The 22,122-nt window shown below is 36.5% G+C and overlaps 1 protein-coding gene across 2 annotated transcripts in view; it reads right to left on the bottom strand.

Moving 5' to 3' along the window:
* Positions 1-22,122, bottom strand: part of LAMA2 (laminin subunit alpha 2) — a 542,322-nt gene that overhangs the window by 403,395 nt on the left and 116,805 nt on the right. For both annotated transcript variants that reach the window (XM_070557039.1, XM_070557040.1), the window contains exon 2: positions 5,451-5,621. In XM_070557039.1, coding sequence (XP_070413140.1) covers positions 5,451-5,621 — 171 coding nt within the window. The remainder of the gene's footprint in view (positions 1-5,450; positions 5,622-22,122) is intronic.

Genomic DNA, 22,122 nt, shown 5'->3' with positions numbered 1-22,122 from the left:
AACCTCCCATCCAGCATCTGCCCGTCCCCACAATCACTAACTCAGTGAAGGCGTCTGGACAGCAATGGCAAGCAGGGAGAGGATGGCACATGAAACTCCATCCTACCAACAAAACATGAATCTTTCCTCCCCTTTACTCCAGATAGATGGGAACAGGATCTATTGTGAGAATTAAAAGGGAGATTGGAGATAGAAAATAGGAGGTGTGGGCAATCTTTGCCCCCACCCCCTACAGTACTCTCTTACAGTTCCTTCTCGCAATCCTCAAACCTCAAATTCCTCATCTCCTCCAGCTTAGCTCCACACATCTCACAACAGCAGCCACTACTCACAAGCTGCCAAAGCCCTCATTCCCTTTTGGTTCTCAATCATTTGTTCTTGACTCAAATCTGTGCTTCTCATTTCCCAAGTAACACAAGTTCTGTTCCTTCTCTCCTCCTCTAAACAGGCTCAGCTCATGTACGGATGACGATAACAGGTGTGGAGCTTGTTGAAGATGTTCTGATTTCCATTCCCAGGGCTGCAGTAAGGGTACTTAAGCTCCTAACATCTCACTTGGAAGTCACCATATTTGCCCACAGAGACGTAAACAAAGTAGACGTTAGCTTCCCTGCTACTCTTCTGTTCATTATGGATTATACTTTGGGGTGTCCGTCTTGAGAACTTTTATAACACTAATTCTCTGAAAGATGTCTCAAATGAACGGCCTAAGAATAACCTTTTATATTAGAACACAATTTTTTTTGGAAAAGAATACTTTGGAAGGAATACTTCAAATAATGAACAAAACATTTGACTACGAAGAACAATCATGGACTCCCAATTTGCCTACATAATGTAGTAATCTAGCCAACAATTCTAATGGTAATGGTGATGAAAGAGCATAATATTTGGAATATGAAGAGCTGGAGTATGAGGAGCTAGAGATTCCAGCTGGCTCTACCAGTTAGTACTTCACTGACCAGAGATGAGTCAATTAAACTCTGTGTCATTCCTGAAGCAGGCGTAACAAAACTCCACTCACAGGGCTACTTCCCAGATTCCAAACTTTCAGAAAAAAGTAAAATTTTTTTTAAAAATGTGTGTGAGAGCAATTTGTGGAATTGATATAGGAGTTCTAGCTCTTTACTTCTCCAAGTTGTGGTAGCCTCCAGTGTTTTACTACCGTTTAATATGCCATCACCATTGTTTCAGAAAATGAAGGATATTTAAAACCAACAAAAGTTTTAAAAACCATAACATCAAAATGAAGGATAATTATTTAAAGGTATTCATTTTATTTTAATGAAAAATTTGGAATTTTGTTCTCATTTTGCCATGGACGAGTAAAAATATCTCAGATGGGAACTCTTGACTCATGGGGTTACCGGAGAAACATTCTATCACTATTAATGTTCTGATATTATGCACAAATGTAAAACTAATTACACACCTTCTCTAGATGTATACCATTCTGAATTTTAATTGAAGACAAATTGCTTTTAATTAAAAATTTGACAATAAAAATCAAGCAAAATGAAGTCCTCGATGCAACAGGAGTCTGATAGTAAAGTAAAATCATCTTCAAAAGAGAAATTTTTATTTAAAACTGAATATTCATTAAATTTGCCATTTTCAGATTTTGGACATTTTAATTAAACACCAATTTTATTGACATAGTCTGCTATAACCTGCTTAATTGAAAACATAAAGACTTACGCCTTTCAGTTACTTATAGTAATGTGAGTATTTAAGGCAGGACAAAAATAATTTGCTTTTATTGGTAAATTATCTATGTCAACTAAACAACTGGATGGACTTTGTCTTGTACCAAGTCTTATCACATTAGCAGTCCACTGAGATGAGACATCCTATCTCATTAATGAAAAGTAACATTGCTGAATACATAATAACTAGTGCTAGTTAACTTGTTCTGTTGAAGCTAGAGAAGGCATCGGGTTTTCATAATTACAACAAATACCAGAAGCATAACTAAATATCAAATAAACGCCCTTGGGGGTGTGAATGGTTATGAAAATTGGCACATAAGGAATCAGAACCATAAGTGAATTACTACTGGCATTGCTTCTGGAGAAATAAACATCACAGCAAACATTCCCCAAACATCTTCCTGAACCGTCTTTGCAGATTGTGGGTTTAATATGTGATAGAAAAACACACACACAAGCACATTTCCAAATCAAATTCATAGCTCTTAGGTAATTGTGAGAGGAGCTAATTGGAAATTTTGATATCTGCCACCTCAGGTCAAATTGATATGGGAATTAGTCACAAAAAGGAAGACTGGGAGATGAATCAACATTTAACCATAATCCCCATTATGAAAGTTTTATCATAATTAATTTGCAAATACTGATTAATTGTTGGCATACTTCCCTTATTTAAAAGGAGATAGAAATTTATAACATCCTCAACAGGGATAGCTACGCAAGTCAATCTAAAGGGCCATTGCATCTGAAAATTGGCGAGGGAATCGTTGATGAAGTAAACCTTTCAAACTGCTAGTATTTAGTTGAAAAGCACAATCTATTAACAGTCAGGAACTTCGAGTTTGCTTTTCTTTGTATAGTAATTAAGTCCAGACCTTTCAGATTTATTCTAGCTCTTCATAGAATTTGCGGCATTTTATCATCTGTTACTCCAACTTTTACTAAAATATATTCATGTGGGTTATTGCTAGATTTTTACTCTCTAGATTGTTATTCTGTCTAAATTTCTAGTTCCAAAACGCAACTTTGAAACGTAATGAAGCTGGTAATTTAAAATTAAATTTATCGCACAAAGTAAATCTAGGCTGTGATAAATTTAAAAAACACTACAAGTAAATAAAAATGGGAGATACAAAACGTACCTCATATGCCCTCAAACAACTTATTCACTTTTTTGTCCCAATATGAAAATATGGAGTGAGATTGCCTAAATATGGATGTCTTCCACTGAGACACAAGAGAATCTGAATATCAAACTCTGAAGAGAAAAGTGACAGAGTTGCTCTTGGACTCAATTTGGTAAATGCATCTCATCCATTTTTTCAACCAAGAGTCTCCACTCAATTATTTTCCACCCCAATCTTTGTACCTTCCGTCTATCCTGTCTCTATGACTATGTACATTTTCTTCTTTTTCTCTTCCTTCTTAGCTCAGCTAATTCATCTTTTTAATGCCCATCTGAGTCTGACCCCCTTCTTGGAACTTTCTCTTCTTACTTCAATTCCCACTGATGTTTTCCTTCTCAGAAAGCATTTACAAGATGTACTACATGGTATAGCCCTGAGTTCACTGTTTTGAATATTTGTTTAATTGCCTTCTATATCCGAGCCTTACTTACCCAAACACTGTACCTATAGGCAGGAACTATAAACGTATATATTTATATACATACACATGTACACACACATATATTTGATTTTACATCCTTTATGTCTCTAACTCTTCCTCTCTGCCTAGCTCTTCCTAAACACACATGTACACACTCCCAACCACCAGCCCACCATTCCCTCCCAACCCATTTTCAAGCCTCCAGGCTTCCCCATGTTCTCTATGAAATCATCAAGGCCACCACTTCCTGAACCAATCGCAGTCTCTCCACATCAGGCTTCATCTTCCTCCCTAACGAATTCAAAGCTCATAGTCCATCAATTCATTTATTTTCTGGCCTTTCCTTCAATTTTCTTGCTTTTGATGTTTCCCCGGGGATCTGACCTATGTCCTTTGTCCGTATCATTCTATGCAAGAATAGCAAAGAGATGGAATGTGTTCCATCACTCCCCCACTCCTATCCCATACCATACAATCTGCGGCATAGGAAATAACCAGTCATTAAAAGGCAAGTCATTAAAAGGTTTCGAATGATTACTATCTTTGGTTTCTTATCTTTTTTTTTTCTAACATTCTGTGATATACAAGACCAGCAGTTTTAATCACAAAAGTCTCAATTCTCCAAACACATTAATCTTTTTGGCATCTTTAAATTATATAATAGAGAGGAGACTATGCATTCTTCCCCTTAACCAGCTCTGAAAAAGTATGCACAATGCCTCCCAACTTTCTTTTGAGATAAAAAATGTAAATTGTGAGAGAAAACTTTCTTCAGTTTATAAATTTTACAAGTGAAACAAAAAAGAAGAAAAACTAAGCAAATTTAAAAACAATGTAATTGAGAAGCTTTAGTCCCATTATAACTCACCTCATTGACATTAAGTATTCACTTTGTTAACCTCTTCAGTATTTATATTTGATGATTTCCCAATGTCTATCTCTAAATCAACCCCCATCTCTAGAATCATCTCACAGCATTCTCCCTTCTCCATATAAAATCTTTACTCAAACCAAATTACTCACAGTTCTATGAATACCTCATGCTGTTTCATGCCTTGAAATTTTATGTATGCTTTTTCTTTTACAATACTCTTCCCCTTTTCCTCTTACTAACCCTTCTTTTCTCAGTACATGGGTTGCTCCCTCCCAGGAATCTCTACATGTTCCCTTAGCACTCAATTTACTTTTCTATTTCCTCTGCGTCTCCTCTGTCTCTTAAGCCACGGGCTATGTATGATTCAACACTACGCCCAAGTACAATGCATTGCCCATAGCAGGTGTTCAAATGCTTGCTGAATAAATACATGAATGAGTCTAAGATATCAGTGTGGTTCCTAGAAGCCACCAAGTGGGCTTTGTACGGCACTGCTCCTTAAAACTCTCTTCTCGTTGTGTTTAAAAGCTTCGTTATCTGGCTCCGGCCTCTGCACCAGACTCATCTCTACTCTCTGCTCTCTGACACCTTCAGTTCTGGGCATTCCTAACTATTTGCAGTTCCCTGAGAAAGCAGGGGAACTGTCTTATTCTGATCTCTCTTCCTGGCATTCCTTCTCTTCCCTCCCTGCCCTCTTTACCTGCTCAGCTCATACCTGTCCTTGGATCTCAGCTTAGATATCACTTCTCTGGCAAGCCTTCATTACACCTAGACTGAATTTCTGACCCGCCTCTCTCTCCCACAGGCCCCTGTGCTCATTCTTTCCAGTGTATTTAACACACTATATAGCAACGGTCTGCCCTTTTTCCCATTTCTTTATTAGTTGAAGCCAGGGACCACACTTTATTCCTGTTGGATCTCCAGCACAGTACCTGGTACATAAGTGACCAATGAACGAATACAGCCTGAATTCATAACCATATCCTCAGATACTATTCTGGCAATAGTAAACCTACTGACCGCCACAGGTCTTCAGCTCGAAAACCCTCCTCCAGCACTGCACCTGGTCCACATAAGGAACTCCAATAATGTTTGTCAAGTGACAGAGAGGGGCTGCAAAAAAGCTCACAGTGGAAGAAAAGTTCTAGGAATTTGGGGATCACAAGCCCTTTGACTTTCATGCAACTTGGCCTGAAACTCTCTCAATTATAGCTCCTACCCAGTGCCATACAAATACAAATACAAATTAAAATACGCACGGAATGGATTGCTGCTGTTTTGATTGCAGATTCGACACTGAGGATTCCTCACAGGCTGGCCAGGGACATGCTCCACCAATTTACAATACATTTCAGGTCCTTTTTCTCCACATGTTGCGTTTGTGGTGATGAAAGCATTAGAAGCAAGATTCAGGACAGCAGGGAATAAACCTAAAAAAGATGGACAAATGAAGGTGTGTGGGTCAGAAATGACGTGGTGTGATTTTGCTGCACTTTAAAATGAAATTAAGATAGGATTTTTTCAGAGCATTAAATTAATTGAAAATAAAATAACCAGTGATAATTAAATATCTGACCTAACTGAGTACACTACATAAATAGCATGTGTTATCAAACAAACATTTGTGGTTTTTTCTTTCTGGGTCTTAAATATGGAATCTAAAGCTATCTTCTTAATTTTTAACTTCTAATACTTAATTAGAAAGAACATCCTCTCTCTAACGTACTTTAAAAAAACAATCTTCTGTTCACTTTATTGGCAAAAAGTCGTACTGAATCTTCCATTTCAACTATTCGATATCTACTAGGAAATTATAATCATGTGTAAAGATTTTGCACAACTATGCATCTATGTTTTTCATGGTCATTTTTATGCTTCAATTATCTTTTAGCATAAATGGTTATTGTAACTCCTTTATATCCAGACAGAAGAAGATAGAACGTGAGTAAAGCTTTTGGAAAACCATTCTTTACTACCTTCTGCACTACACAGCCATATTATTAGCAATGTCTTATGAGAAACAAGTAATCGTAGTAGTCCATGATCATATACCAGAAATTATTTCTTAGATAAAATTGTTCAGCTTGCTTAGAGACAATCTCAGAGGCTGATTTCAGTGCAGGGCTCGGGAGGCCTTTCATTCCATAGAAGATGCCAACCCAAGCTCTTTACTTTTCATAATTACTGTCAATTCTGCTTCATACATGTCTAGTAGTTGCATTTCATACACCTCTTTTCAATGACAATTTAGTAAAGTCACTTATCAGAAGCCACTCTTTAAGTGAAAAACTCACCTTGAAGAAAGTGCACTTGAGATTATAAATAATTTGACTCAATTTATGTAAGGAATATGCTAACCATCTAGGTAGTCTCTGCTCTATGTACATGCTAAGTAGGTCCATATCAATTCAACCTCTGACAGAAAGTCCTTGACTGACTAAATCTTAGGTCCTGATGTTTTATTGAGATCCCTAGAGTTTTGAGTTCACAAGCGTTTTCTGCCTTATCTTCAAAACTTAGCACATGCTGGGTATAGAGTAAGGACTCAATATACTTGTAAAATTAATCAATTATAAATATTGACCTTGTAAACATTCTTCTGCTTCATCTAAATAATAATAATAACCATAGTAATAATAGTAATATCCAGTATTATTGAATGTTTATAATATGCCAGGCACTATTCTGTCAGGGACTGTTCTAATACTCCCTATTGTTTGGACGAATTTGCTACACAAGACACCCAATGAGCTTCATACTATTATCACCCTTATTTTATTAAGATGTTTGGTAACTTGCCCAGGATTATAGCTGGCAGGTAGCAGAGCTGTGATTTGAGCTCAAATAATCTGATTCCAGAGTCTGTCCTCTTAATCACTATACCACATCGTTTCTACACGTGTCATATGAAACTTACACAAATCTATTGCTAATTTGTGGTGCTGGTTAACTTTAGAATTGCATTGAAATAAACAATACTACAGCAAATAAAAAATAATTTTAAATAATTTGAATCTCTATTGTAATCGCTTTCAAAAATTTCAAAGAGCCATTGAAGTCATAGACCAGGCGACACCTCAGTTCTCATCTCAGTCACTCTCAGGTCTCCGAAAGAGCTGCCAGCAAACAGCCTCCCTTCCTACCAGTTTCTAAAGTCCCTCTGCTTCTGCTGTTCCAATCCAGCACCCTCCCACCACAGCAGCCCTCCTGCTCTGTGCTTTTCTCCAGCTAACAGTTATTTGAGGTTTCCAATTCTCCCTTGTTTGCCAGGAGTTGAGAACTTACTTTTTTACTTAATTGCAGTCACTATCCCAGTCATTCTTCCGGATAAATTTATCTCCCCCACCCCTCGCCCCTCTCTATGCTCTGGCCGCCACTTAGTGAGACATTCTGTCAACGGGATGTGAGGTCAGCTAATATGATGATTGATCAGAAAAATATTAGCTATTCATAAAACTATTGTGATTTATTTCACAAGGAAACAGAGTGTTTTGTAAAAGGTGAAGTACTAAAGAAAAGTTATTTATGATATTTTTTTTTTAGTTTTGCCTGTGTATACTAGGCTTATTGGAAACAACTTCAATTTTGTGAAGTTTGTCAAGTTATAAATTTAAAAGTAATTTGATCATCCCCAGAGCATTCTCTCTCTACCTTCGACATTTTATTGTCTAGGTTGGTGAATGATATATAATTAAGTAAATAAGGTTTGGCTGTATATCTTTCTTTTCTGTCATTCATCACCATTTTGTATGTATGTATTGTATGATCATTATTTCATTAAATATGTGTTGAGCATATACTATGCCAGGTACCATATAAGATTTGGGAGTGAAAGTTCTGTTAGGATGGGCTTATTGTGGGAAGTGATCTTGAGCTGCATCTTGAAGAAGAAATAGAAGTTTATCTGGTAGAGAAAGGAGGAAGGCAAAAGGAAACATACCAGGCAGTGGAAATAGCATACGAATGTGGACTTTATTTTGAAAGCTTACATGGATTTGTGTGACTGACAGAGTACTTGAATTTGTCATTATTCTAACCCATTAGATGATGTGATAGCGTGTATATAGATACAGATGTGAAGATGGATATAGATATAGATACAGATAGATTACACACAGAACACACATAATGGTTCACATACATACCAACACAAACCACTGCCTATTGGTCGCTGTTAGCAATTTGTTTTAGTGGGATTTTTCCACATCTTTAAATTTTTAATTTACAGTGTAAAAAAAAAAAAAGGTAGTAAGAAGGAAGAGATATAATGAGAAGCTGTTTTTAGGAGGGCAAAACTTTACCTCTCATCCTGTTGGCCTGCAGGATGTATTTAGGTTCTTAAGTCCCTTCTGGCCCCTCCAAACAAAGCCAGCTTGCTTAGACAAAAGCTGTCTCAGGCAGGAGCCAACATCTGGAAAACTGCCCCAGGAGATTGTCAGTGTCTTTTTGTTTGTTTATTTGTTTTTGCTGAGGAAGATTAGCCCTGAGCTAACATCTGTGCCAATCTTCCTCTATTTTCTATGTGGGTTGCCACCACAGCATGGCTGATGAGTGGTGTAGGTTCATGCCCAGGATCTGAACCCAGGAACCTGGGCTGCCAAAGTGGAGTGCACCAAACTATAACCAATAGGCCACATGGGCCACCCCAACATCAGTTTTTGTTCTGTGATCTTTGCCTCCTCCCTCACCTCTGACTAGTCTGACCTTGACCCTGACGTTGGATTCTGTTTTGTAGGTACAGGTAAGACTCCTCATGCCCTGCTTTGGTGCAGTCCTACGGGACCTGATTTGAGTTGTATTGGCCTGTGCTTTCTCAGATCTGAGTAATCGTGGGAGGGGACCAAAATGGGAAGATAGATGGTAAAAATTATTTCACTGTACATTATATGTTCCAAAAATAAAGAATCGTATTACATCTCAATCTGCTCACAGAATGAATAAAATGCTCAATGAATAAAATGTGAGCAAAATGACATGGCTATAAAAGGAATACAGGTATGGAGGTAACATTGATTCAGAAGCTATTTTGTATTCATTAAATAATATGATTTAATCCTCCAGTAACCTCATTGTGTAGATTTTATTGGTCCCATTTTACAAATGAAGAGAGTGCAGCTCAGGTAAACAACATGCACAAGGTTATGAATTTGTAAGATTATGATAACTAAGATTTGAACTCAGCTCTTTAACTCAGAAGACTTATTCATATCAGGGCATGAAGAAGAGCCAAACCTGGCCCTCAGCAAAGCTTATCAATTACATAGTTAATAAAAGAAATTACTTACCCAGTCACCACCCCTTTGTTGTTTCACAGAATTTTCTGATCATAAACTAAAGATAGTAATAGAATTTACTTTTATTATCTTTCAGCTCTTACCATTGATTTGCTTCTGATACACTTATTGATCACGTGCTCGAAATTAACCTTTTCACAATTTAATTGCTTTGCTTTGCAGTGAGGAAATAGTCCCCTTTTGAAATTTTATCAGCTATTTTATTGTTTATTTAAAAAAAGAAATCAGTTAAGTGTACTGGTCAGAGAAGGTCTCCAATTAGTTGCTAACGACCAATTTGAAGAGTCAGTCAATATCTCAGCTTTCATTGAATCTTCAGCAGGTTGTATTATAGATTGCAGCCCATTTTCATTATATGTTAAATCTATTAGGCTGCACCTATTTACTCCCATTCAAAAGCAGCAGAGCAATATCTATTGCCATATTCAATATGTGTTGCTTGCTTAAGATTATGTAAACACTGCGAGTGTAAATGAACTACAAATAGCTGGTGAACCTTTACAGAGTATTGACTTACAGCCTCCTAACTCAATGTGAGGTCACGTAATGTTAATGACATAAAAGCCAGTCATCATTATCCATACAATTATGATTGACATTTCTTTTCTGAATAGTATCTAGACTAAGTAAATTTAGTCAGATTGTGGCTTAGGAACAAAGTCTGAACAAAAAACAAATAATATTTATTCTCTCTATATTATATGTTTCTGTTAGTGATTAGAATATATATATATGCTATATAAAGAATACTATAATGTATTCTGTTCTATAACATATACATTTAGTAAACAGACAACCTAAAAAAGCTAAGGCTATATCATGTAGAAAACAGAAATTTTGCTACAATATGGCAACCATTTAGAAAATTCACCAAATTTTCATTTTTTATTTGGATTTTTTATACTATATTTGCTTGCTCAAATACTGTAGTATATTCATACAAGTTTGCATGATTCTGGTGATCTTAATTCTCAAAATTCCACATTCTGGTTTCAAATGGCAGAAGCATTTTGAAAACCTGTGTATGGGGGTTCTATTTTTAGTAATTGTGGAGTAGCTCCTATTGGACCAAGCCTCTTAGACATAGCAACTATGAATTCTGAACAAAATATATTTTTTAAAATTCCCAAATACTTGAAGACATTGGAGAACAACCCAAAACAAGTAAGCCAGAAGAGCTGTGTATGCTCAGAAGGAGGAAGATATTGCATGTGCTGCAGACTGTACCATACAAGATGGCTAAAACTCAAATAGAAAACCACAGGTTCACTGTCTTCTTTTTTTTTTTTCACTGTCTTGAAGAACCAGAGAACAGAACTAAGAACAACCACAGCTGCTGTAAAGTGAGGAAGAAATACTGGAAAAGAGAAAGCCACAGAAAGAGAGCCTCAAAATATGTGTATAAACTCTTCCCAAATCTCTCACTGATGCCAGAACTGCATATGCCCTAGTCAGACTCCAAGTACCCCAGCTGGGGCTAAAAGAACAAAACAGAGATCACAGTTGCTGCGTTTCACAGGAAAGACAAGACTTTGGAGTTTGAGTCCAGACAGGTTAACCAACTGATATAACACAAAAATAAAATATGGATGACTATTCAGAAGAACATAACAGAATCCTGTGTTTCTACAATCTATCATTCATGACATACAGAACACAATTTTTAAAAAAATACCGAACATACAAAGAAACAATAAAATGCCACCCATACTTTAGAGAAAAGCAATGAATGGATAAATGGAGACCAACATTGATGGCAACCAGATGTTAGAAGTAGCATACAAATATTTTAAGCAGCTTCCATAACTATGATCAAGGACACACAAAGAATGCTTACAATGAAAAGACAAATAGGAAATCTCAGCAGAGGAATGGAAGCTACGATACAATCCCAAATATAAATTCTAGAACTGAAAAAGGTAATATCTAGAATTTAAAAAGATCACTGCATGGGATTAATAGAAAATTGGAAATGACATAAGTGTAAGTAAGCTTAAATATAAATTGATAGATATTTTTCCTAATTTCTTTAAATACATATTAATGTTTAAAGAAAAATCATAACGTTGCCTTGGGGGGTTACAATGTATGTTGATGTAATATATATGAGAATTATAATAAAGGAATAGTGAATGGAGGGATCACGATAAATGAACTTTTATATTTGCAAGGTTCTTATGCTTTACATAAAGAGGTAAAATATTCAAAAGATTGACAACACCGAATGTTTCAAAGTATGTGAGGCAACTAGAACTCTACTCCATTGCTGTTGGGAATATAAATTAACAAAAGCATGTTAGAAAATATTTAGGCATTTTTTAATAAATTTAAACCTGCACCTAACTCGTGACCCCAAAATTCCACTCTTAGGTAAACATGCAAGAGGAATGACAGCAGACGTCCATGAAAAGACCTATATGAGACTGTCCATAGAAGCTTTTATTGTAACAGCCAAGTCTGTAAACAGCCCAGGTTTTCATCCATGGGAGAACTGATACAGAAACTGTGGTATATTCATACAACAGAATCCTATTCAGCAGTAAAATGCAACAAACTACTGACACATGCAACAGGATGACTCCCAAAAGCATTATGCCAAATGAAATAAGCTTTCCAAAAAAGGGTGCAGACTCTATTAGTCATTTATATGACCTTTTAGAACAGGCAAACCTAACCTATTGGGGAAATAAAACAGAAAAATGGTTGACTTTAGGGGTAGAGGCTGACAGGGAAGAGGCACAAAAGAAATTTCTGAGGTGACGTAATCCTCCTGATAGGAGTTTGTTTTACACAGGTGTAGGCGTTTGTTAAACTCATTGACTGTTACACTCAGAGAGCGAATGATACACTCAGCGAGTGAATGTTACTTGTGCATTTCACTGTAGGGAAATTTTACGTTAAAAAAGAAAGTAAATCAATACTGAACTCTAGTTAATGATATGCATGATGAAGTGTTTAGGCATAAAGTTTGCAACGGTATAAGATAGATTTATGGATAGTTATGTACAGACGGAAAGACGTATGATAAATATAAAGAGATGCTAATTTTAGAATCTAGATGCTGAATATATGGGTGGTCACTGTATGATTCTTTCAACTTTCTGTATGCGGGAAAACGTTCTTAAATTTGGTAAAGAATCTATAGAAATATTATATGTATGCATATACGTGTGTGTATCTGTGTACATAATCATATATACATATGTATACATATGATTTATCTCAATCATTGGCTGTTACAAATTGTCAATACCAGTAACAATAAAATTTTAAATTGACATTTCTTCGAAGAGTTGCATTTCTCCAGACAACCCCAGGCCAGAAATCAGCAGGCGACTCTATTTTTCTTATATAGGTTTCCAGTTCTTCCAGCTTTTATTTCAGAAAAATGAAGAACTTTGACTTACAGTCATATTTAATACATAAGTGTTGTCTTTTGAAGAAATACAAGTGAGCTGAAGAGAAATGCACTTTACATACTAGTGTGTGATCTGCCGTGTGGCACGATTCAGACCAGTTCCTCAGGTTGTAGGCAATGTTTGTCCAGGGGATGAACCAGAAGGTGGTTATCTGGTAGCAAAAGGTATTCGGTTCAAAGAAGCCTCGTTCGACTTTGAATTTTACAAATGAAGAAAATAATTCCCAGAACATGAATGGCACAGCTAATTTTCAAGCACAACTGTTGTAATCCCAAATGACTTAGAATTCGTCTTATTATTAAAGATCCACCCTGTCCCCCTCACCTCCCTGCTCTAAATGAAAATCCTTTCACCTCCTACGTCATTCCTGAGTCTTATGCCGTCTTGTTCTCCTTTTCCCTCCTGCATGCACACTCACAGGCCAGCTTCCATCATAGTTTTACAAGTCTCATAATTTATTTCCAAATTTCTCCATTTTAAGAAAGCACTCTTTCCCCCTTCTTATTGTAAGTGAAACCTTGATTTCCTCTAAAATGACACTTCTGTAGATCTCCACAGTGGATCCCTAGAATCACCGAGAGAGGAAAAGTCACCTCTTCTGATTCTAAATGCTACTTACAAATGTGTTCCTCCTGTTGTCACTCACCACTTCTTTCTAAAAGTCCAGATTGTTCACCCTTTCCATGTGTTCACCTCCATTACTGACTGACTTCATGAAGACCAGCCACAAAAATATTGTTAACCAAGTCACAGTTACCTTTATTCCCCAAATTTTGCCATTCTTATTAAATAGGTGAACATAAACCAGCATTAATAAAATGTTACTCCACAGAAACCGGAAAAAATGTTAGAGTACTTTGAGGACAAATATTTCTTACTTCTCACCGTTCTAAGATTTCTGCTTCAAATTTATTTTTTTCCCTCTGCCTTAACATCACCTATCTATGTATCTGTCTGTCTATCTATCTATCCTTTCATATAAGCACATCCTATCCTACCTCATATATACTGCAACTGCACCCTTACAAGTATTCCTGCAAAACTCTACTTCTGCACCTCTTCCACACCACTGTGGAAATTATCTTCCAAAGAATTGAGTCTGATCATGTCATTTTCTTCTTTAAAGACCTCTGTGAGTTGCCTCTTGCCTATAGCGTAGCAGCCAAATTCCGTGGTATTCTGAGCATTTATAATCAGGCCCCTATCTACCTCTCTAAACTCATCTGTTTCCATCCTCTTTCATGCCTTCCTACATGTCCAGAATGCTGACATCTTACTATTTATGAATATACCAGATGCTTTGAAAATTCTTTGTCCCGACGTTATCTCGTCCATTCTACATAGAATGTTTTCATTTTTTTGTTATGTAGTCACCTATTCATCTCTCATGACTCAGCTCTAACACCCCTGCTTGGTGAAAATGTTTCCTGACTTTGCCACACAGAATTTTTTGTTTCTTTCTGGTGTCTACATTCTACTTAGTTGATATTTATTATAACCCTCATCACATTGAAACTTTAATAACTTTTACAGTGGCTCTCTGGTGTATAATTTTATTGAGTATGGGGATAACATTAGCTAGCATATAATACAGTTCAAATTTAAATTTATTGAATGAGAATAAATACATACACTTGTATAATCTTTCTGGAGAGATACCCAGCAAAGAAAAACCATTAAATTAATCAGACCCTTGATTTAGTAGAAATGTAGAACTCTGTTTTGGTACTCAGTGGTACTCAGTTCATTGAAATAATTCAAAGAAACCCAAGCTATTTGAAAAATGTAGTAGACCTTTATCATTTCTTGGCTATCCAACATCCAGCCTCCACTTCTATTCTTGAGTAATTGGCATTGTATTTAGTATGGAGGGTATGCAGTACCCAACCTCCTGCCAAGGAAGTAGAAGTAGGAGAGATCTTTCTTCTCCTCTCCCCTTATTAATTTGGGCAAGTGCACATGACTTTGGCCTGGGGCTCTAATCTTGAGCACTTGAAGCACAGGACTGAGAAGATAAAGAAAATAAGATCAGGACAGGAACAAAGATAATAGTACCAGCTGGGTTGGGAGAGGAAGGGGTGACAGCAGTATCTGTAAAGGGACCCTAACTAGACTATGCAGTCAGTGAAACCTAGGAATGGCCTTGACATCTGTCATCTCCTAAACTTGGTTTTCAAATTTTTCCAACAATTCTGTAAGTTATGTGAGATACTTCAATTACATTTCTGCTTAAGCTAAACAGTTTTGGTGATGTCTGTTGCTTGTGATCAAGAAGCCAGATACATATAAAGATCAAATGCTATGTTTGTACATCCCTGCACACACACACACACACACACACAATCACACACACAGAGGCATACACACCCACACATACATAGTGAAGATAGGAAGATCAAAAGAGAGTAACTTTATCATAACTGACAAAATGGATAATATGTACACAGTTGCTTCATTTAAACATCTTTAGGATAAAATGTGAAGGAACAATAGTAGTGACAACAATTATAACTATTTATACAAAGACTCAATGCTTACACATGATCATGATCAGAAGTGGTCACTTTAAAAATTTGTTTCACTGTGAAAGTTTCCTTTTAGTTTTTTCACTGTGCTCTTTACTTTGATTACCTTTAACTGTTTGGAGTTTGGTAAACCATCACTTTAAAGTGGCCACAATTTAACTCATCATTTTAAAGAAAATCTTTCCAATGTAGTCTGTCAAAGAGAATTTCTAAATACATTTTCTTATTTTCATCAGTTTAAATATGAAACTATGAATATGGTGACGTAGCTATTTTCATTGACATCGTAATATTTGTTATTAACATTCAAAGATATTGATATATATGTTTATGTATTGGTATACACAATGTATGTGTTTTAATTTCTCAAATAATGCTTCTTGTTAATACCTATAGTCCAGCTTGCAAACACTATCATTAATATAACGATAGCAGATGGTACTTGGAGATTGCTATGGAAAACTCATCCAGTCAATGAAACAATTCTCTTCAATATATTCAACTTTTTACTAACTTTTAAAAATCATGTGTATTGTTTACAGCAATACATCACACATCTCCCTCTCTCTCTTTGTCACACTCTCTCTCTTTCTGTCATCCTAGTCTTGGCACACAATATTTCTCCTGCTCGTTCACACCAAGCACCTACAGCCTCTCAAAAGCATAAGGGGAAGCTGTCTGTTTGAATATTTCTAACTTTCCCTTTTAGCCTTCTAGGTCTGTGGAGCATTTTTAAGAATATTCATGCAAGCAAACAGAGCTGTTTGCCAGTGATTCAGTATTTGAAACACGAAAGGGAATCTGCCAATTTAAAATGTTCTAAGACGTGTCAAGGAAGAAAAGGAGTTACTTGTCTGCTGAAATCCGGAGCTATGTGGGTGTGTAGGAACACACTGGTATAAAACAAAAGTGGTACAAAACAAAATGTTGCCGAAGAGAATGATTTCCAGCTGTGCGCTGCAGGAAGTAACTTAATGCTCTCGATCCACGATGCAGATGAAGAGTTTTATAGAACTAGAAAATCAGTCCAATTTGAACTAATAGCTGTCCAGACACAGCAACGCTCATAAGCTGGAAAAAATAATGTCGAATTCAGTTGTTCGGAAGCAAAAAAATACAAGAGAACCTATTCTAGTCCTAATTCGTGTTTCCAGGCCTCTCAAATTTGTCTTCTACTGTTGCTTGGTTTGACCCTTTTCCAAAATAAAAGGGTATTTTTGGAGGCTTCTGGGTTGGTTTGGTCTCTTTTCCTCTTTTTTAATCAGAAAAAGCAGGACATGTTCCTCTGTGGAATTAGTTTTAAAAATTCTTTACTCCATTCCTTCCAAACAGATTAAGATGAAAATTTAAGCAATTTTTATTATCACGAGCAACAAAATAAACCAGATGTAACCAGATATACTTCAATGGAGCTTAATTAGGTTTTGCTTACGGAATATCAATGCGTAACTCTACATAGCAGATATTCTGACTAAGGTAAGGACTATAAGGACCACCATGAACTCAAATGCCATCTTAGCCATTTGGCCCAGGCAAGCACTACAGAATTTTATTGCCCTGACAAAGGGCATCATTGATCTTATTAAGACTGGATTGCATCATGAATTTGCAGTAACCTAAAACTTAAGCATACATAAGAAAATAATTGTCATTCTAACTCAGGTTTCTGATAAGAGCACTAACAGAAACACCAGGAAGAGCTAATAGTGCATCTCTGTAAGGGTGACTTCAGATAAGGCATTTGTACTCGAACTTCCTCAGACTCCCAATATTTTTCGAAACTAATTCTAACCACCCTGTGCTTGGTAAATTGAAGTTGGACCATACTACCTCTCAAAAAGACTTCTTGAAATGCAAAACAAAAACAAACAAATTTAGCAAAAAATCATCTCTGGGGCTACATTGAATAGATTATTTATCTAACTTCAAATCTATCGCCCCAAAATACAGGTCCCCACTACTCCCACTTCCATCATTTATTGAGTACCTGTTATCTAATGGACATTGCTCTGGTCACAAAATTTCCAGTCCTTACAATGTGTATGGAAATTTCACACACTATTTACTTAAAAGTAAAATCTACAGACTGCTTTATTTGTTTATTTTTTTTTTATGTTCCACAGGTAGAACAATCCTGAATCACTTTAAAGATTTTCAGAATCATATGATAAAAAAAAATAATTATTATAGCTGGGGCACTTATTTAGAATGTTCTAGCATAAGGGTACCCAAAATATTCATTGAGGGGGTGGCAGTTGGGGAGAAATAGACTGCTTCCAAGCTTCTTCTAACCTCATTTCATCATTATCAGCAGAACATATGTTCGGTATCTGTTCTCTTCTGCCTTGCTTCCAAAACCAAGCCTGTAAACTAGATGTCTCTTTGGCAGGTCTGCCTGCAAACTAAAAATGAGAAGTAAAAAAAGGCAAAAGAGAGGAAATATAAAACACTTTTAAGCCACTGAAAATGAAATGTAGAGCCTTAAGTTAGCAATTACCTAACAACAGAGGTGTTTGTATTGTGGAAATCCACCAATTGAAAACTTTGTGTCTGTGCCTGCTAATGATCCAAAATGTAAAAATAAAAATATGATAAATCTCTAAACTAATTGCTATGCAACAATCATGAGCTTATATTCATGTCCCTCAAACGAAAATATCAGACAGGCTCATGTAAGCTTTGATGCATTCAACGGGAGAAGGAAAGATGCTGTTCCCCATGGGCCCCGCTCTTTAAAGACCGCTAGACAATTTCTTATCTCTAATGATGAAACAGATATTAAAAAGAACACTGTTCTACAGTGCATTCCCCTGGTTTAAAAGGCCTAGACAAAAGGAAATAGAAAAATCGCATTCGTTTACTTTGCTCTTTTTCATTTGTTCTTATCAGTAAGTACTAGAGTTCTTTGGGGCATGATCCTGGCTCCTTTTCTTATTTTGTTCTCCCCAAATAATCTCATGCATTTCTAAGACATTTGCATACCATCTGCTTAGTCAACAACTCCCAAGTTACGTCTCCAGGCCAGATATCTTTCTGAAGCTCCAGGCTCCCTCATCCAACTGCTGGGTTGACACCTACATCACATGTCTCATGAGCATTTCCGAATTAATCTAACCAAAGCAGAGCCCCTGATTTCCAGTGCTTCAGTACCAACCCTGTCCCTCCACACCCAGCATGACTTAGCTACTCCTGAGTTCTCTCTAGCTCAACACATTTTACTTTGCCCACCCAGATTCTCACACAGAAAACTAGGAGTCACTGATGCCTTTCCATCACTAAAGACTATTCTAACCCCAAAATTAATTTCAGATCCATCTGCTTCTCTCCAGCACTGCTGCCAACATTTGGGGCCAAGTCGCAAGCATTTTTAACATCTGGACTTCTGCAAAAGCCTCTTAAATGGACTCTTGATTACCCTTTGCCTTTCTTCAATCTATTTTTAACAAAATGGATTTTCTTAAGATGCAAATCTGATTAAGTTAATCCTCTTAAAATCTTTCAATGGATTATAATTGCACCTAGGTTAAAATTCAAAATTATTGTCTTGGTTTACAACATCCTCTCATCACATTCAAAGACTACTGCCTTTAGTCAGTTTCTAGAACAAGGCTCTCCTTCTACCTTCCTCAGGACTTTGCCTGGAAATCCCTGCTCCTTAACCTTCCTCGACTCCTCACACTTTCCTATCTTTCACAAGTATATCTTCCTTATATCTTATTTCCTCTGTATCTTTCCTAACCCTTTCTAAATAGTCTCCTATTACAATCCCTAATTATGCCTTACTTTTCCTGTGTAGCACTGATTGCAATGTGTAATTTTATATAATGATTATTCATCCAAGGTCTATCTCCCTTGCTGGAATAGGAGCCCCATGATGGAAGGAACCACGCTTATTTTGATTATTGTGTTTACCACTGCATTCTTAGAGTCTGGCCAGGGCTGAACACATAAAGATGCTCAGAAAGTACCCTTCACTGAAAAATCCATATTCGAATTTAGGGCACAAATTGTGTGTGGTGTGTCTGTTCTGAAGAAGCAAAAATCTCCCTCTTGTCAAAATACAAAAAGGATAAAACACAAAAAAGCAAAACATGACAAAAACAGCATACAAAAAAACCCCAACAGATATATTTCTTTTATCATTTTAGTGACTTAACAACACAAAGATAATGTTAGTCTCAAAGGCTAAAACCAAGATTTCCTTAAAATTTATTGTGTTGTCTTCTTAAACCCAAAGCTCTACCCTCTGGGTAGTTTCTTATCCTCTGTCTTGGAAAATAATCAAAATTGTCTTTTGTGTTTTGTTGTCCGTTGTTTTGAATTCTCTCTGGGATTAGGTTGGTTTGGTTGATAAATCAGAAGTTAGATTTAGATTTATTGATGTATTTCCCAATCTCCCAGTCTACCCTCCCCCAGCACCCTCCTCCAAAAAAACCCAATCTATTGGAAGATATAAATTTACAGGTCTAATAAATACAATGTTAAAGTTATGCGCACCGCCGGGCTGCTTCTGGAACTTTTATATTGCATTATCACTTTCAATTTGTACCAAGTCTTAGCCTGATCCACAGGGTGAAGAATTAGAATGAGGGTTGCATGAAAAAATACTTCACAGCTGACTCAAGCATCTAATTCTGTTTTATGCTTTAAAAGCAAATTCTATGCAGCTTCAGTACATCTATGGAAATACTTGTTTCATAGACAAGGTTTTTTTGAAGTGAGATTTGACAGTGTTTATAGCAAAACACTTTGTTCTCTAGCAGCTGTTTGAACACACACATAACTATGCAAGAAAACTCCAAATATTCTATTTGCTCTTGTAAATACTTGAAGTGAAAAATCAGCATTTTACAGTCATTTAGCATAGTCTTGCTAATAATACTTTTCATTTACCAAGCACACACAAACTCTCAGATATAATGAGGTTTTTGTCAGAATTTTGTTTTTGCCTTTTTACCAACATTCTACGACCACTAAACTCTACGTTCCTTGAAGACAGAGGCCACAGTTAATTAATCTTCTTATTCTCAGAGACAATTAGTCATAGACGTCAAATAAGTGCTCAGTAAATATTCATAAAACTCAAGAATGATCTCAGACATTCTGTGAATTGATAGCCAAACAAGTTCTAACTCCTTTTTAAAAATTCTGCATGGATTAAGTATATTTGCTCTAGTTTATCTGATCTGAAACAAATAAAAACAAAAACCATGAGCCTTTTTTGTCACATGATAAGTGTTACCAACATTTGTTTGAGTAATGAAATTCACTGATCACAATAAATGTGTAGCACTGAACTTTCCACAATATTTTCACTTATCTCTTGATTCTCACAACAAAACTATAAGATAGGAGGGATAGGCTTTATCTCAATTTTATAGATAAAATAATGGAAGATCAGTAAAGAGAGATAACTTCCTAAATATGGAACTTGATTTTTTAAAATCTAATCACAGTTCTTCTTTGACTATAGCTAGCACATATTCATTGAATTCCTCCAGTTGTCCAGGGACTTAGCTAGGCAGTAATTAGACGGCAATAAACACAGGCAAGGCCCCTGCCTTCACAGAGCTTCAAACAGTGCAAGAGAATTATATGATGGAATTTTTGCACAAATTTTATTAGAAACATTTCCATATTGGAAATAGCAAATAAAGGACCAGAAGTATGGTTTGACAGCAGACAGCAAGTGGAAAATTTCAAAGATACTCCAAGTGAGTCCGACCAGAGATCAAGACAGAGGGTGAGCTAAGGTACGGATGGACACAAGTCCAGAGAAACCAGATTCAGCTAATCTTTACCTTATACGCCTAGGCTAGGATCTGGAAATTGGGTTTGGAGAAGGAGAAATTAAAAATAAGGGTTTTAGAGAAAGGATCTGTTTCTCAGTCAACTGCTTTCAAGTGGAAAAACTCTGCTTTCTAGCCAAGAGCCAGAGGCGGCCTTTGGCAAGAAGATCTGAGTCACAGGGTAGAGGCAAGAAGGCTCTACAACTGGTTGCCCTAGAGGTCTAAGGAAGAAGAGACCATGCCATTCCTAAAAACCAAACTGTGATTTTCAAAATTAGAAAATTTCTGAAAAATTACCTGGAAAATGTGACCCAAAGTAGTTCACTACTGTTAACTAAAAACATCTCCAAAAATGTCCCTTGATTTTGTGGAGTCTCTTTTTTTTTTCACAACTCACATGTTTTTTTCTCACAATTCATATAGTTCTCACAACTTATGTATTTGGGAGCGCGTCTCTTTTCTCCAATTATGAGTAGGCATTAAGGAAATAACTCATCGCCCATTTTATGTTCTTTAATAACTTCAATCCTTTAAATTTTCTAATTTTGTTTAGAGTCCCCCCAGAATAAATACCATTATATGTATTTCCATTACAAGCATGTCCAGATCTTCGAAAAGCATTTTATCTTCACTAGAGTCAATGAGTTTGGGACACAAACAGAGAAGAGAGGAAAACGACTCTTTATAACGGGGAGGGGTTATGAGCTGTCCACACTGAAACTTGTTCAGTTCCCAGTCCTGCTTGGCAGTCATGTTGACAGAGAGAAGTTGATGGAGTCCCGAATATATGCTACTGGAGACGAAGTAGAACATCTTTATAAGTGTCCAGGGGTGATGCATCTTTGGAGAATCAATCTTACTGTGAAGATGATACCCACAATGAGACATTCTTGCCTGAAAGATG

Source organism: Equus przewalskii, chromosome 9 (genome assembly GCF_037783145.1).
Source record: "Equus przewalskii isolate Varuska chromosome 9, EquPr2, whole genome shotgun sequence".
Taxonomy (NCBI): Eukaryota; Metazoa; Chordata; class Mammalia; order Perissodactyla; family Equidae; genus Equus; species Equus przewalskii.
Note: the sequence above shows the minus strand (reverse complement) of the source record. Positions and strands in the feature narration are given on the sequence as shown.